Source organism: Tauraco erythrolophus, chromosome 6 (genome assembly GCF_009769465.1).
Source record: "Tauraco erythrolophus isolate bTauEry1 chromosome 6, bTauEry1.pri, whole genome shotgun sequence".
In the NCBI taxonomy this organism is placed as follows: Eukaryota; Metazoa; Chordata; class Aves; order Musophagiformes; family Musophagidae; genus Tauraco; species Tauraco erythrolophus.
This window is the reverse complement of record NC_141470.1, coordinates 28,785,374-28,802,072: the sequence shown is the minus strand read 5'-3', so window position 1 is coordinate 28,802,072 and position 16,699 is coordinate 28,785,374. Positions and strand designations below refer to the sequence as shown.

The following is a 16,699-nucleotide window of genomic DNA, read 5'->3' as shown; positions in this document are numbered from 1 at the left end:
AACATTGCGATGTGCACACACAAAGCTGCCAAGCTCCAGAACCGAGATCTTGGCTTGGTCTAATCTCAATGAGATCCACAGGACAAGCCAAGTTTTACATTTTTTTATTTTCAGCAGCTTTGAAATTAGTCAACTAAGAAGTGTTCTGTTTAGAACACAGGGGAAAACTGATGCAAAAAAAAAAAGAGAAAAAGGGAAAAAATTGAAAAAAAACCCCCACAAATCCACAATTACTACTCCAATTACTCAACAGTTTGTAGACATTGAGTTGAGACCATTTACAGAGCCAGACAGCTTGAGAATTTAAAAAAGGGAAAGAAAATGAAAATGTTGGCTGCTTTATTTGCTAGCTGGATTCACTACAGTCCTGCTACAAAACACAAGCATAAGGGACAATGAATAAAACTCCACAAATAAACTGGATCAAAGACTGGAAAATTAAAGATGATCTTACTGGTAAGCCTAGGGAGTAAATAACGGAACAAGGAAGGACTAGTATATACCTGCAGAGAAAAGAAAGGATATAAGAAAGCAGGATGGACTGGTGCTGCCAAAGAGGGAAAAGACATTCTAAAAATAAACAACAGGAAAATGGTACTGGAAGGAAAAAAGGTCTATTCATCAGTGTGGCTAAGGATAAAAATCAATAATGACTCAAAGTGGCTGAGATCCTGAATTTTCTCTCTGAAGTCCCCACTTAAAATACATCCAAGGGTACTTATGCAATTAGGAAGCAAGAAAAGAAGCCAGACAGAGCAGCTAGTTGCACTCCTTAACAAAATTTAGAAAAAAATAAAAAAAATTATGAAGTTAACTTTTTTTGAGCCATTCACACCTGATTTTTAACATGTTACAATAAAGGAGGAAGTAACAAAAGGCCAAAAAAGCCAACTTAGCAGCATTCTTCAAAAAGAAAGTCATGCTTAAATTGACAATTACTCTCTCCTAAGGGTAACTTTTATCCTTAAAGACAGTAATATAACAAAGAGAAAAAAGGAAGATATATGAAAACAATGATAGAGTGAACCACACGCAGTAGGCAGTAAGTCAAATAATTGCTGGCATGAAATTTAATTGCTTTTGTAGATAGAATTAGAAAAAAGAAAAGGAAGAAAAGGCAGCAGGTGTGATCTGAAAAGATGTAAGTGAAGCATTTGGTAACTGTTCTTAGAGCACATGGCCATGCTTTTAGAAAGATTGCTTCTCAATATGAGAACCAGTAAGGACCTGCAGAAGCCCAGTGGAATAGTACACAAACTGGTAAGCAGCAGGTTAAGTTTCTGTGACACTGGGCTCTTTATCAAGTTCCCTTTCTCATGATGGAAAATAAATGTCACTAACTAGTCAGTGTATTCAGCATATCTTGAAGAATCGAGTGAGGGAAATGAACTTGCTAATAACTGAAGACTTAAGGCAGCTCTCAAAATTTATCTCTGGGATTCATAGACATATTAAGTGGAATTTTATGAGGGCATCTTCGACCTAATGCCATCATTCATCCTGGATATCAAATTCACATACGGAAACAGAAATAGAAATGGAATAAAAAACAATATCAGAATGGAGATAGTTTCGAGCCTCCATATTACCGCTCTACTTCTCTTGCATCTGCAATGACTGACCCTCTTGGCGCTCAGAATACCTAAGGCTTCCCTGCAAAATTTGGGAATAATTCATTTCAGTTTTTTCTTAAATGCATGAATAACAAAATCCAAATATAAGTTTTCAGGACGGATCTTTAGTGCAAAATTGGCCATCTTCCTCCTTTTTCAGTCCTTTTATCAATCAAAATCATCTTTTACCCTCATTTAGAAAACTCGGTGTACCTTGCGGTTAACAGGCAGCAAAAGTCCAGGACATGCGTTCGCTTACTTGGCCGTGGTCAAAGGCCACTGTGCAGATGCTGCCTTCCAAGCGGCCATTTGCTGGGGAGACTCAGACATAACTGGTATCTCTAGCTGCCCCAGTTAACCTTTGCAAGAACATTCCCTGTGCAGGGCTGCTAACGTCCCTGGGTTACACATGAAGACAGACAGCTCCTCCTTCTGTCTCTTTGTTTACTTCGTCCTCGAGAAGCTATTCTTAAAAGGCAAACAATGCACCAGGGCTTATGCTGCTGGGGGCCATCATTGCTAGAGGCTGAAGAGCCTGACATATGGAGCCAGCCAGCAGAGACATGATGCGCCAGGCAGCTGGATAGATCACTATCTCTTTACCAGCACTGATAACTAGATGCAGACACATTGTCCTCATTACCAGATGAGAAGATATGCAATTCTCAGAGGAAAAAAAACTGGATTGGCATGGACAGACTATTGCAATGATCCTCTGCCAGGCATAGGAATTTATCTTGAAGAGAATTTCCCCAGAATAATTCCATGTTAGAGGCAGACCTTACCACAAAGAATTAAAATATGCGCACTGCATAGCACTGAATCAGTTTGAGACTCTCCACACCTACTTCCCAATGAGAGAATTCCAAGGGATGCTGCCTCTGAACCAGATGCATGTTCAGGGGGTAATTTAATTCCATTACTGGAGGCTCTGTCTGCTGGAGAAATCCTTCCTCTCTTGCAGATGCCTGCATTACAGAGCTAGCCCTAGACAAAGGGCTTTGAGCGCTTGGTTTTGAAACACTTTTCTCAGAACATTGAGGTTTCTGGATTAGTATTTTCAAAAGGATGTGAGTACTGAGCCCTTCCAGAACCTGCTCCTGAGTGTGGGGGAGCACTCAAGATGAAACAAGGAGAAACTGGTATTTGGACCCCCTGCCTTTCTCCCATGGCAGTCCTCCACAAGAGAAGTCAGCAAAGGGCAATCAGCAGCACCCAGTCTGCTTCTCCTCACTTTTGTTCTCACCTGTTCATGTTCTACAAGACAATTAATGTTTGTGAAGTCCCACCAGGGGTGTTTCTGAATAGGAAACCTGTTGTTAGGATGTGACAGGATAGGAAAGGTGATGAGCACTAAAAAACAAATTCCTTTTTAATTCAGTAGAGGTGTGTTTCTACTGTACAACACACCGTGGATTTCATTCCAAGCTGCAAAACCCAAAGATTCAGGAACCAAATCAAACCTTGTACTACACAGAGCCAAGACATAGAAAACTTTAGTAAGCATTAGCACTGGTCACAATTACAAAGGATGTCAGGCAGCATGTGGTGGGGGAGAAGGAGCCTTGGGGAAGCTAAAAAAGCATCAGCAGCCACACAGAAAAGTCTGTGTGCAGCAGGAGAGCAGAGGGGTGGGGGGAATTCACACTGCTCTGTACCGCCTCCTGCAACAGACCTCCAGGCCACAGTGAGTAGTACATGGTAGCTCACCTCATTTGCTAAGCGAAGTACAGGACCTCAAGTGCGCCTAAATGGATTCCCGTTTTCCTGCGGCACTGCTCTCCCAATGAACGTTATGTTGTGAATTTAGTGTCTTGATTTAGCTCAATTGTGCCCACCCTTTAAGACATGGCAGCCTCAGAGCCTTTCAACACCACTTGTGGACTGAACACACACTATCTTACAGCCAAAAAGCACAGATTACTATGTGGTAATGTGAAGCCATGTGCAGCAAGCAGGTAGCAGACTCATTATCTAATATGTACGCAAGTCTATCAGTTGGCAACCATCTGTACACTGAACCATGACAAGAGTGAATTACAGGACCCTCAAAAAAGCATCGGGCTGTCACAGCCTCACACAGACTGCAACCTGTTTCCAATTCACATCTGAGGGCCAAAACTCTCTTATCAGCAGGACTTGCCTGTGAACCACAGACCTGAGTACCCTTGCTCCAGGCTACCATCACTGCAATTGGTTAAAAAGCAACAAGACAAGCATGACGCATGCCTCAAAGGGACTTACACTGCCTATGACCTACTCAATTCCATTCATTACTCTATAGATCTTCAGGACTTTCAGATGCTTTTCTTCATATCAGCTTCTTGAACTTTGTGCTCTGTCCTCAGTGGTCATTTCCATGAACCTTCTTCCAGTGACTCCTTCTCTTACATGGTGGCTGATGATTTTTTCAAACAAAAATGAAAGATCAGACTTGTGAAAAGTAAATTGCTTGTCCTTTTGGTCACTTACAGAGAAAGTTGTTTCTAAAAGCTGTTCCCTGGGTTCTTTCACACAGACCATTCCTCAAAAGGATAGTAATTCAGCAGGAAAAGTAAACAAAGTTTTAACAGGTCAGAGAGATCTGCTCTAAGATGGAGAGTTTGTTTATTTGCAAGCAAGTGAAACCAGCAGCTAGATAAGCAAAAGAAAAGAACACATGAAGGACAAGCAAACACTGCTGAATGTGAGCTCCACCACCTTTGCTATTCGTTTGTCCTTATTCAGGAATAGTATTTATTCACTGACAATTGGGATCTCTGGGTTTTCAATACAAGTCTGTATCTAATATTGCATGTTCAAGCTAACATATTAGTAAACGACAACAAGTTAGTCAGCCTTTGAGTGTTTGGGAAAGGAGGAACTTTGATGACGTTACATTAACAGTTTCTTCCAATTTAATCATACAAAAAACAAAGCAAACAAATTGATGCTTTTCAATTGCATGGTTTAGTGAGCTGAGTGTCACCCTGAAATATAAGGAAGCGAGTACACAATGTCCTTTCTTTCCTTTACTCATCTGAATGCAGCCCTGCTAGGTAGGGGTTGTATCTTTGGCTAATAAAAACATTTATTCTATCCTTACAGCTACTGTACTGGCTTATGAATTCCAGTCTCTTACAGGCTTCTTTCATGCCCATTAGGTGCATTTCCAAGTGTGGATGAACACTGCTGTCACCATCTCACCTCCTTACAGCACAACAGCTCTGAGAGCCAACTTGTCAACACCTGTTTACACATGGAGCTTGGGTTCAAAATACTGAAAAAGTGCCTCACGTATCAGCAGTCCAGTTCCACCCCCAGTCACAAGTATTCAAGTCATACACTTGTCTCTACAAGCCAGCCAAGATGCATTTCCAAACAGCTACACCTTTCTCATCCACTCAACCAACATACAGGCTATAGCAGAAATCAGCTGGTCAGCCACCTTCCTCTAGTTTGCAGCCACAACCTAGTCATAGTCAATTTACACCTCTTTGTTCTCTAATAAAAAATATATACATTTAAATTGTTCTCCTTTCCTGAAGATTTATGGAAGGCTATAATACCCCCTCCTTAGCCCTCCTTTTTAGCCCTGCCAAAGACCACAAGCTTCAGGTTTTCTTAGATAAAAATGTTCCACTTGGCCCCATTAGCAGCTCTTCTCAACTACTGTATCAGTTCAAAGGCAGTTCTGTATACGGATATGTGAATTTTAAACTGTTCCAGTTAAAGTATCTAGCTTCTTCTACAGCGATAGTAACATTTTCCTATCTCTGCTGTTAAGCATCTTGTGTCTCATCTTAGAACTAAATTTGTTGTTTTTACAGCCTCATGTATTGATGGCTCAATCACCTACGAACAACTAAAACCTCCGGTCTTTCTCCTCCTCTGTCATTTTAACTACTGAGCTCAGTGCTATTAGTCACTAAGTGCACTTTATACTACTAAATTCTATCTCATTTCTATAGCTGCAGTCACTTTCAAGGCAATCAGTTTTGTGCAACACTCTTGATCTTTCTCTACAATGACAAGGCTAATGTCACATCCTCTGCAAATTTACTCAGTGCACCCTTACAAGGCATTAGTGTAAACAGTATTAATAACCAGCTCCAGAACAGGTTTTTAAAGAAGACCACCAATGACCTCTTTTTGTAAGAGTCCAGCTCTCAATCATGTTGTATTCTTTCCTTCAGCCAGGCCTTCACCTGTTCTTTACCAGATCTTGTTCTAATCCTAATTCTTCACAAATTAACTAGATTTATTGCAGTTCCAACATGGGAACTGCCTTACGAAAATGCAGAGGTATTAGACCTGAAGCAAGTCCTTCGTGGATCCTTTAATTAAAAACATATACATAAAATTATCAAGGACAGGTATCCAATTGCTATACTCCTCCTTAGTCAAATCACAATGTATTCGATCCTGCTTTCCATGGTTTTACTTCTCTTTTTCTTCAAAACATACCCCATAAATCTACGTACCGAGTTCACATTATGGATTGCCAATATAACCTGACCTTCCCGATTTCCGTTTGCAAGAAAAACTGCCATCAGTGCTATCCCAACTTACTAATATAGCCCCAAATGTTTGATTTTAATTACTGTTTCTTTAGAACTCTAGAAGGACTACTTGCACAGCCTCTCATTATGAGCCCATGGAGCTTCGAGTTACGCAGCTCTCATGGGAGATGCTGCTGAGGCTTAGGCATTGCCAGAGCCAGGGTGGCCACCCCTACACCTAGCAGGCCAGAGAGCGCTAGCAACCAGAAGCTCTGCAAAAAGAGTGTGCAAATGGAGCATGGGGCCGCAGTTTGCGCACAAGGGCGTGTAGGAAGGGCGCAGTCACCCTGCCAGCTCAAGAGATGAGTTCCATTGGTGGCCATCACCCTCTCAGAAGGAGCTTAGCTATGGTATCCACCTGGCAGAAAGCTATTCTTTGCACTCAAAAGTCCTTTGCACTCGGCAGAATGGACGTGGCATGCAGACAGAGCTCACATGAAAACATGCAGCCATTGAGGTCTCAGGCTGCAGGGAGTGCCTGAGCCATTCACAAGTACAGGATAGCAGAAGGGAGAACAGCTGTGTAAGGTGTGACCAGGTGGACAACCTGCTCAGGATGGTGGCAGAGCTGCGAGAGGAAATAGAAAGGTTAAGGAGCATCAGAGAGTCTGAGAAAGAGAGACTGGTAGAACCATGCTCTGCCCTCCCTGAGACAGAAACAGGAACAGCCACCAGAAAAAATATAAGATCAAGGGGATCCTGTATCCTCCTCTCACCAGGCTGAAGGCAGAAGCTTAAATGAAATAAGTGAATGGAGGCAAGGCCATGCTCGGGTGGCAGGCAAATCCCCTCCTTGCCCACCTCGCCTTCCCAGGTGCCTCTGTACAACTGATATGAGGCTCTGGATGTGGAAGGCCTGTTGATGGATGATGAGGATGACAGTCCATCTACATCAGAGGTGTTGCCAGTGTGAAAAAGGCCTACCCCCAGTATCATGACCACCTCCACGAGGAAGAAAAGATGGGTTATAGTTGTAGGCGACTCCCTCCTGAGGGTCCAATATGCCAGACAGATCCTCCTCTTCAGAAAGTTGGCTGCCTCCCTGGAGCCCGGGTTAAGGACATCGCTAGGAAACTTTCTAGTCTGGTACAGCCCTTGGACTATTACCTGTTCCTGCTCTTCCATGTGGGTGGTGATCAAGCCGCAACACATTGTCCAAGGGTGATCAAAAGAGACTTCAGGGCCCTGCAATGGTTGGTCAGGGAGTCTGGAGCACAGGTTATTTCTTTCTCTCTTCAAGTTCCAGGCAGCGACATTGGAAGAAACAGACGTGCCCAGTCTATTAATACATGGCTCTGTGGTGTCACCACTATGTTTTTCGATAATGGGATGGCCTACACAGCACCAGGCTTGCTGGCACCAGATGGGATTCACCTTTCTCAAAGGGGGAAAAGAGTCTTTGCTCATGAGCTTAGACAGGGTTTTACACTAGAATCGAAGGGGAGGGGGATAACATCAGGCTTGATCAAGACAAGCTGAGAGCAACTGAAGAGCAGCAGAAAGGAATTCCAGCCACTCCAGCCAGCAAGTCAGCTTCAACAGGGGCCCAACTTAAACGCCTCTACACAAATGCACATAACATGGGGAATAAACAAGAGGAGTTAGAGATGTGTGCACGCCTGCAGCACTATGATCTTATTGGCATCACAGAGACTATCCATCATATTTGAGAAGTTGTGGCAGTACAATGAAATTCCCACTGACTGGAAAAGGGGAAACATAGTCCCCATTTTTAAAAAGGGAGAAAAGGAAGACCCAGGGAACTACAGGCCAGTCAGTGTCACCTCTGTGCCTGTCATGAAGCAGATCCTCCTGGAAACTATGCTAAGGCACATGGCTTCACTAAGGGCAAATCATGCCTGACAAGTTTGGTGGCCTTCTACGACAGGTTACGGTGTTGGTGGAAAAGGGAAGAGCAAGTGACATCATCTGTGTGGACTCGTCCAATGCATTTGACACTGTCCCGCATGACATCCTTGTCTCTAAATTGGAGAGATATGGATTTGATGGATGGACCACTGGCTAGATGGTTGCACTCAAAAAGTTGTGTCAATGGCTCAATGTCCAAGTGGAGGCCAGTGACGAGTGGCATTCCTCAGGGGTCAGTATTGGGACTGACGCTGTTTAACATCTTTGTCGGTGACATGGACAGCGGGATCGAGTGCACCCTCAGCAAGTTTGCTGATGACACCAAGCTGTGTGGTGTGGTCAACATGCTGGAAGGAAGGGATGCCATCCAGAAGGACCTTAACAGGCTTGAGAGGTGGGCCTGTGGAAATCTCACGAAGTTCAACGAGGTCAAGTGCAAGGTCCTGCACATGGGTCGGGGCAATCCCAGGCCAGGCAGAGAATGGACTGAGAGCAGCCCTGAGGAGAAGGAGTTGGGGATGTTGGTTGATAGGTTCAACATGAGCTGGCAATGTGCACTTGCTGCATCAAAAGAAGCATGGCCAGCAGGTCAAGGGAGGTGATTCTCCTCCTCTATTCTGCTCTCATGAGACCTCACTTGGAGTACTGCGTTCAGCTCTGGGGTCCCCAACAGAAGGAGGACATGGATCTGCTGGAGTAGGTCCAGAGGAGGGCCACGAATATGATCGGAGCGCTGGAGCACCTCTCCTAAGAAGACAGGCTGAGAGTTGGCGTTGTTCAGCCTGGAGAGAGAAGGCTCCAGGGTGGTCTTATAGTAGCCTTCCAGTACCTAAAGGGGCCTACAAGAAAGCTGGAGAGGGACTTTTTGCAAGGGTTTGTAGTGATAGGACAAGGGGTAATGGCTTTAAGCTGAATGAGGGGAGATTTACATTAGATCTAAGGATTCAGTGGTGAGGCACTGGAACAGGTTGCCCAGAGGAGCTGTGGATGCCTCATTCCTGGAAGTGTTCAAGGCCAGGCTGGATGATGCTTTGAGCAACCTGATCTTGTGGAAGGTGTTCCAGCCCATGGCGGGGGGTTTGGAACTAGATGATCTTTTAGGTCCCTTCCAACCCAAACCATTCTATGATTCTATACCTTTTTTTCAGTCAGCTTGTACTTCCAGTCTACTCATCTCATTTCCCTAAGCACACTCTTTTCAAATCCTGTATTTGAGGCACAGCTGCTATTCCAACCTGTTTATGTGATCCCTATAGTACTTGGTTTCAAAAGCCTCCATTTTACATGGGAATAAAGACCCAGAGAATTATAACCATCTTTCTTTGCTACTGACCAGTTTTCTTTGCCAAATTAGAACAGTGGGAGTGTTTTCAGCAGTACAGCGTTTTCTTGATCCCTGCTGTTTGCTAGGCTACCCCCCATATAGTACTGTATCAATTTCTGAATCCTTTATTTAATATTTCTCCTCCTCTGTATTGCTGTATATGGAAACTACACCGATATTTTTCATCTTTCTCCCTTACTTCTCAAGTTAAAGTCAAAAGACATCCCAACTTCAAACCAAGTCTATAAGCTCAGAACTACTGAGATGGCATCTATATGTTGGGATTTTTCCTTTCTTTGAGGATCTTCCAAGTAGATCTGGAGTAGACATCACAGTCACAAGCCAGTTCTGCTCTGATAGAGGCTCACTCATTCATGTGTTCTGATGTTAGAGCCTCAATGCAAATTATTCAGCTTGGTGGATATCTATACCTTCATGCAGAGGTTTTTAAGTCACTCTGGCTGTTGCTGGTCTATTAAATGGTGCAGTTAAGAACAGAACATATCAGGTGTCCTGCTCCAAAACCAACCCACCAGTCAATGTGAGGTCTGCAATAATCACCATCAATCACTCCAATCCACCAGCAGGAAACCTGTTGAAGTATTTCTGTCAAACCACCAATAAATCTCCCACCTCTACAGTCATATAGTTTCATGTTCACATACAAAAAGTTTATTTTTGTCACAATTGGGCGTGATTGTTGCTGGGATAGAAGTAGAGAGATAGAAAGCATGATTGTTGCTGGGATAGAAGTAAGGAGATAGAAGAGTGCTCTAGAAATATGGCAAGCTAAGAAGGTTTCAGAGAGATGCTGCAGAAGGACTGAGAGTGCTTCCATTAACATATCCTGAAAGTGCTCCTGTTGTGTCTTTAATTATTGAGGTGCCAAGACACATGCCACTTTGCTTCAGGCTACTGCAAGCATCAGAATAGATACCTAAAGTGGGGTGTGGCAAGCCAAGACAGTCAGACCAAGCTCAACTCTGCAGCATTCAATCAAAGCAAAGCATCCACCCTCAGGTAGACTTTAATTCGCTGGGTTCTTGTCCAACTTCATCTCATGAGCCATAATCAGTAGACTAGATCTTATCACTTCTTTATACTGTAAATAACTCAGAATAACTCTCTAGAGTTAGGTTGTAGCAAGGTGGGTGTTGGTCTCTTCTCCCAAGTAACAAGCAACAGGACAAGAGGAAATGGCCTCAAGTTGCACCAGGGGAGGTTTAGATTGGATATTAGGAAACATTTCTTCACAGAAAAGGCTGTCAACCATTGGAAAAGGCTGCCCAGAGAAGTGGTTGAGTCACCATCCCTGGAGGTATTCAAACGACATGTAGATGTGGTGCTTAGGGACGCCGTTTAGTGGTGCATGCACTTTGCAGGTTAAGGGTTTGTGCTGGGTTTATGTGGTGGGGTTTCAGTAGCAAGAGAGGGGCTGCAGAGATAGCCCCTGTAAGGAGCTGCAGAAGTTTCCCAGGCTCCAAAACCAGTGGGACCAGTCTCTGGCCAGGTTGCACCTGCCTCTGGCCAAGGCTGAGCCAATCAGCGCCTCTGTGAATGACATTTAAGAAGGCGACAAAGGAATGCAATCCAGGCCTGACGTGCAGTGAAGAGAGGGGGAAAGCAGGGGGGGCTGTGTCCCCCATCCCGGCCTCCTATGTGGGTGGTTCTCTGGGTTGGGCTGCTGCCACTCGACTGGTGACGGCCATGGTGGCGTGGCTTGGAGAGCTCTGAAGTGCCCTACTCTCAGGGCAGAGTTCATTCCTGCCAGGATCACTGAGGTTCATTGGGCTGATCGGGCCCAGCACAGCTGGAGCAGAAAGAGGACTGAGACCCAAGAGAAATGGCTATGCAGACACCAAGGTCAGTGAAAATAAAGTGGGAGGAGGTGTGTCGGAGCTGAGATTTCCCTGCAGCCCATGGTGACACAGCAGGCAGCCCCCCTGCCACCCATGGAGATTAACGGTGGAGCAGAGATCCACCCGCAGCCCGTGGAGATCCTCACGCTGGAGCAGAGATGTCTGTGCCTGAAGGAGTTCATAGAGGACTGTCTCTGTAGGAAAGGACCCCACACTGCTGGAGACTGATGGTGGAGCAGAGATGTATCTGTAGCCCATGGGAAGGGACCCCACACTGGGGTGAGCAGCTGCGCCCTAAGAAGCCGTGACTCCGTGGAGAAAGCCTGGACTGGAGCAATCCAATGGGTAAGGATTGCATCCTGTGGGAAGAATTCACATCAGAGAAGTTTGTGGAGAACTGTCTCCTGTGGGAAGAGGCCTCATGTTGGAGCAGGGGAAGAGTGTAAGAAGTCCTCCCCCTTTAAGGAAGCAGCAGCAGAAAAAGCGTAACTGACCTGCAACCCTCATTCCCTGTTCCCCTGCACTTCTGGGGAGAAGAGGTAGAGTTGGGAAGAAGGGAGTCTTGGGGGAAAGGTGTTTTTAAGATCTGGCTTTGTTTCTTGTTATCCTCTCTGCAGTAAGTGATAATGGATTAAACAGACTTTTCCCCAAGCCCAGCCAGTTTGCCCAGGGCCATGGTTGGTGGGTGATCCCTTCCTATTCTTATCTCAACCCTCAAGCCTTTTGTTACATTTATTTTCTCCTCTCCACCCTACAAGAGCAGGGTGGAGGTGAGGGGAGGAGGAGGGAAGGAGTGAGTGCTACCAGCTGGGCTAAACCACAAGATGGTTGGACTTGATGATCTTAAAGGTCTTTTCTAACCTAAACGATTCTATGATTCTATAAGAGAGCCATTATTCCTGAATAATTCTTCTGCTTAGAAAGTACAGCAACTATTGTTGAACAAAGCCACTTATCCTGGAGGAGAGCGATTATAGCTTATTCCATAATAATATCTTGAAGAACTTAACATATAAAAAAGGCCGTGATGCAAGATTATGTTCAAGAGAGCAAGAGGACTATTTGAAGAGCACTGGCATTCAGTACTACTGAAATTGGTCCCATCTGAATTCCAACCACAGATTTCACCAGAAGGCTGTCCTGAATTAGTCACTATTACAACTGTACATATTTATTCTGATTTAAGATAGTGGTTCTATACACTGACCATAGGACTCTCCTCAAGCACCACATGCCTGATCTCATGCACAACAGATGGAGTCCACATGCATGTGGTAAGATCACCAGCAGTGCTGCACGTTTCTTGCTGCCAGCTTTTAAGTTACAAGAAACTTCAACATGTGAAGCATAACTTGAAAGAACACCAAGGTAGTTTAGTACCAGGAAATAACTGAAGAAGAGAAATCCCTGAAGTGTTCCTGAGCATAAAAGAAACACTGCTCCAAAAGAAACACTTGCACAACACAATGGAGAAAAGGGTCTCAACAAAGTGTAGTGCAGAGACTGCCCAAGAACACTAAAAGCAATACATGTTTCACTGCTCAGACGCTCAGTCATCATCTGTGCCACACCATATCTAAATTAGCTTGTGTTTAGTGTCAAGTGTACAAAGGGACAGTTATATCCTTCATGGCACTGTATAAATGAAAGAGAGCTAAAGTCTACACATCACATCATTGGGTTTTCAAGTGAGAACGAAACTAACTCACTGACTTGCTCACAATTATGACAAAGATCGTGACAGCTCATGGAATCTCATGCTTGAATACTGTAACAAGTATTTGATAAGCCTAAGTCAGCAGCATTCAACCTGGTTGGTGAACTCCAATGGGTCAATGAAAGCTGAGGAAAGCAAGCATATCACTAACAGCACAAATTTGCTGTTCTCATTGGAAAGTTTTAGAAATCCATAAAATCCAGAGAGACTGAAAGACACTGCACTAGACATTAAGTGAAACAAAGGATCCAGAAAGCCTCGAAAGACATTGGAAATAAAAAGAGCTAATGAGACGCACTTCAAACAGCCTCAGAAGTCTATAATAAGCAAAACAAACATCGATTGTAAGAGACTTGAGTAAAAACTGTGGCAGTCCAAAAGGAGAATCAGGAGTTGGGTTTTTTGGGTCCCTCAAGCACAATGCCCCAGGCAGTGAAAAGCCATCTTATCCCCACTGCCCTAAGAACAAAACGGCCAAAGCAGTATTAACTCCATGTGAAGCAATCACTTACTCTGGTCGGCAAATCACCAGGTCCCCTTTGTTGGTGCCATATGCCAATCCCAGGCCTGGCTCAGGCAGCCAGCGAGCAGAGTTTATGCTGACGTGTCTTCTCTGGTCGGCAGGCATTGGGTACAGAACGTTGAAAACTCTCTGCAACAATAACAGGAGGTTACTTGACAGGACAATTCGAGGCAGGAGAGCCAAGGAGGCTCAAACAAACGTTCGATCTTCCTGCCACAGTGCAGCTGGCTAAAGAGACATGTCACTTTACAGAATGTTGAAAGAAATCACTAATCCAGCAGCAGCAAGAGTAAACAGCTGCTAGAAAGGCACATACATGTGCCCCTAAGTGTTTAATCAACTGGCACACAGTTGCAGAGCAGAAGAGATTCAGTGGGCTGCACAGTCCTTCTATTCAAACAAATTAAACAAAATGATGGGAACAAGTGGTATAGCCATTAGAAAGTGGGACAACTGGGACTCTTCTGAACTTCACCTCTTATCTTAACTCACTAGGGTTGAACAGGAAGCTGGCAAGTACCTGGACTTTCAGCATCAAAAGTTTATTGTTTATATCGAGCAAACCAAACTTTATGCAAAAATAATGTCAAATTCTTTCCTTTTTTAAACATTTAAACAGCCTCCTGAAAACGTTTCAGAGTTTGACCAACCCCCACACCAACACTGTACGAAGGAAAATCAAAATCCAGAGATTATGAGAATAACACAAGTACGCAAGTAACAAATCCCTCAGTTCAGGTTTCCTTCCAACACCATCCATTTTACCTGCAGTAAGGTAAGAAGCTGAATTGCTGCTAAGACTGCAGGTAGTTAGCATGGCTGCAAGCCAGCACTTCTCAAATGCTGTGTCATCACAGGTGAATGAAAACCCTGTGCACAGAAGGACCAATAGCAAGCTCTGCTCTCTGGTCTGCACTAGGTTTGTTTCTGAAGCATGTGAGCTTGAAAAGCAAGAACAATGAAGCGGAACAGATTACACCTACTCAGATACTCACCTTCCACTCCAAGAAGCTAACATCTTTTGTACAGCACACTTTCCTGTACTCCACTATCCAGCAACCAGAACTGGGTACACTGACAATACTCCATTTAGCCAGAAAATATGATACATGTAGACCATAAAAAAAAAGTCAGGGAAGTGGAAAGAGGGGTAACGAGCTGGTTTGGCTACCAGGAACAGACAGGGACAAGCTGCTTCAGTGGACTGGGCCAGCAGAGCATGTTCCATCACGGCTTCAGAAGGTAGGGCTGAAGACTGCATTTACAAGTCCAAATCATTAACAGAATTTCTGCAGAAATTTACCTAGGATTTAAACCTGTAATCACTGCAGGCAAACACAAACTTCAAATTCAGATTTTCCATGGGATAAATCTCAGGCGAAAGATATGTTTTCATTAGATGTTCTGTTGGGCAACTATCCATCCGTCACTGGTTTCGGCTGGGATAGAGTTAATTTTCTTCTTAGTAGCTGGTATAGTGCCGTGTTTTGGATCTAGTACGAGAATAATGTTGATAACACACTGATGCTTTAGTTGTTGCTAAGTATAGAGCTATGGTTTTGGATTTAGTATGAGGATAATGTTGACAACACACTGATGTTTTAGTTGTTGATAAGTAGTGCTTACTCTAAACTAAGCTTCCCATGCGCTACCAGTGAGGAGGAGCACAAGAAGCTGGGAGGGAGCATAGCCAGGACAGCTGACCCAAACTGGCCAAAGGGGTATTCCATACCATATGATGTCATGCTCAGTACATAAACAGGGGGAAAGTTAGCCAGGGGATCACTGCTCAGGAACTGGCTGGGCATCGGTTAGTGGGTGGTGAGCAACTGCACTGTGCATCACTTATTTTGTAAATTCTATTATGATAATGATTATTATTATTATTTCCCTTCCTCTTCTGTCCCATTAAACTGTCTTTATTGCAACCCACGAATTTCACTTTTTTCCCCTCCAATTCCCTTCCCCATCCCACTGTGGTAGGGAGAGTGATTAAATGGCTGCGTGGTGTTTAGCTGCCTGCTGGGTTAAACCGTAACAACCACAAAACCTTTCTTCTGGATATCTCAGAAAAAGAGATAGTGCTGGACCAGGAAGCAGTGAAGGGAAAGAGGATGTGCTGGAACAACAGGATAAAGGTAGACAGAAAAGCAGATCAACCACTACTGCACTGAAGTGGCCTGAAGTAAAAATTAGAATCCATTAGGGTGGGACTGATGAGCTAGTATAACAAACTGGGACTCAGGATGACAGCTTATGTGCCTGTTTTTCTCTGTAGCTCTACTGCCCACCCCACATCTTGTCTGGTTGACATTTTAACTTGAGAAATCTGAGGCAGAGACCACTTAACTGTATGCCCTCCAATGGCTAGCATGCAGCACCTTCATCTTGACCATAGTAATGCAAACAAAGTCAGAGCAAAACAATATAGCTACATTATTTCCCGTCATCAGTAACACATTTAACCTCTCCTCTGAGGAGGCCACATTAGAGGAGAAAATGTCCTTAAGGATTTCTCGGTATGACAGAAGCTGGTCAGTCTTCACCCTGGCTATCACTCAGCAGTTAGTGCATTCAGAGAAGCTCGCTGTTTGGATGGCAGGAATAGGCCCTTAGGGGTTTATCCAGCTCTTACCCCTCTCTGTCATGTCTGTCCCATTCCCTCTTCACCTCGCTTGCTGTGGCAGGGGGCAGGGCAGGGGAAGGAAAAGAAGAGGGGGAAAAAAGAATTAAAAAAAAAAAAATCAGATGTACGATGGTAACATCTGTTACCATGGAGATTATGATGCAGTTTGAGATGGGGAGACTGGATTTTGAGGAGGAGGAAGAAGGAGGGGAAAAGGAGGGGTCTGCCAGAGCTGGGAGCATAAATTTGTAAAATAAGCATTCCAAACCTCTACAGAACTGCAAGGGTTTTCCATCATATTCTTCTTTGGCAAGTCAGAAACAAACAGTTTCTCTTCTCCGGAGAATGGCTTTGCAAGGTATCGCAGCTAGAGAAGCTGCCTTCCTGGGCAGCTCTCCTCCACCGGCAGGTCAGTTTGCGCAGCCGTTGTCCCACAGGCTTCGCAACCAGCAAAGGTGGTGGGAGAGACTCGCTAGCTACAGCTTAGCATCCAGGTGCTCTGCAGTAAATAGCACCTCATGGAAGGTGCTGCCAAGGACATGGGACTGGTTCTGACAACCTGCAAAACTGTTGGCTGAGGGCAGAATCTCAAAGACAAGATGGCTTAAAAATTCTGTGTAAGAATAG

The 16,699-nt window shown here is 44.3% G+C and overlaps 1 protein-coding gene across 1 annotated transcript in view; it reads right to left on the bottom strand.

Annotated features, from left to right (window-relative positions):
* AMBRA1 (autophagy and beclin 1 regulator 1) overlaps window positions 1-16,699 on the bottom strand; it is a 141,774-nt gene that overhangs the window by 20,278 nt on the left and 104,797 nt on the right. The window contains 1 exon segment of the mRNA XM_086613535.1: window positions 13,436-13,575. Coding sequence (XP_086469661.1) covers window positions 13,436-13,575 — 140 coding nt within the window.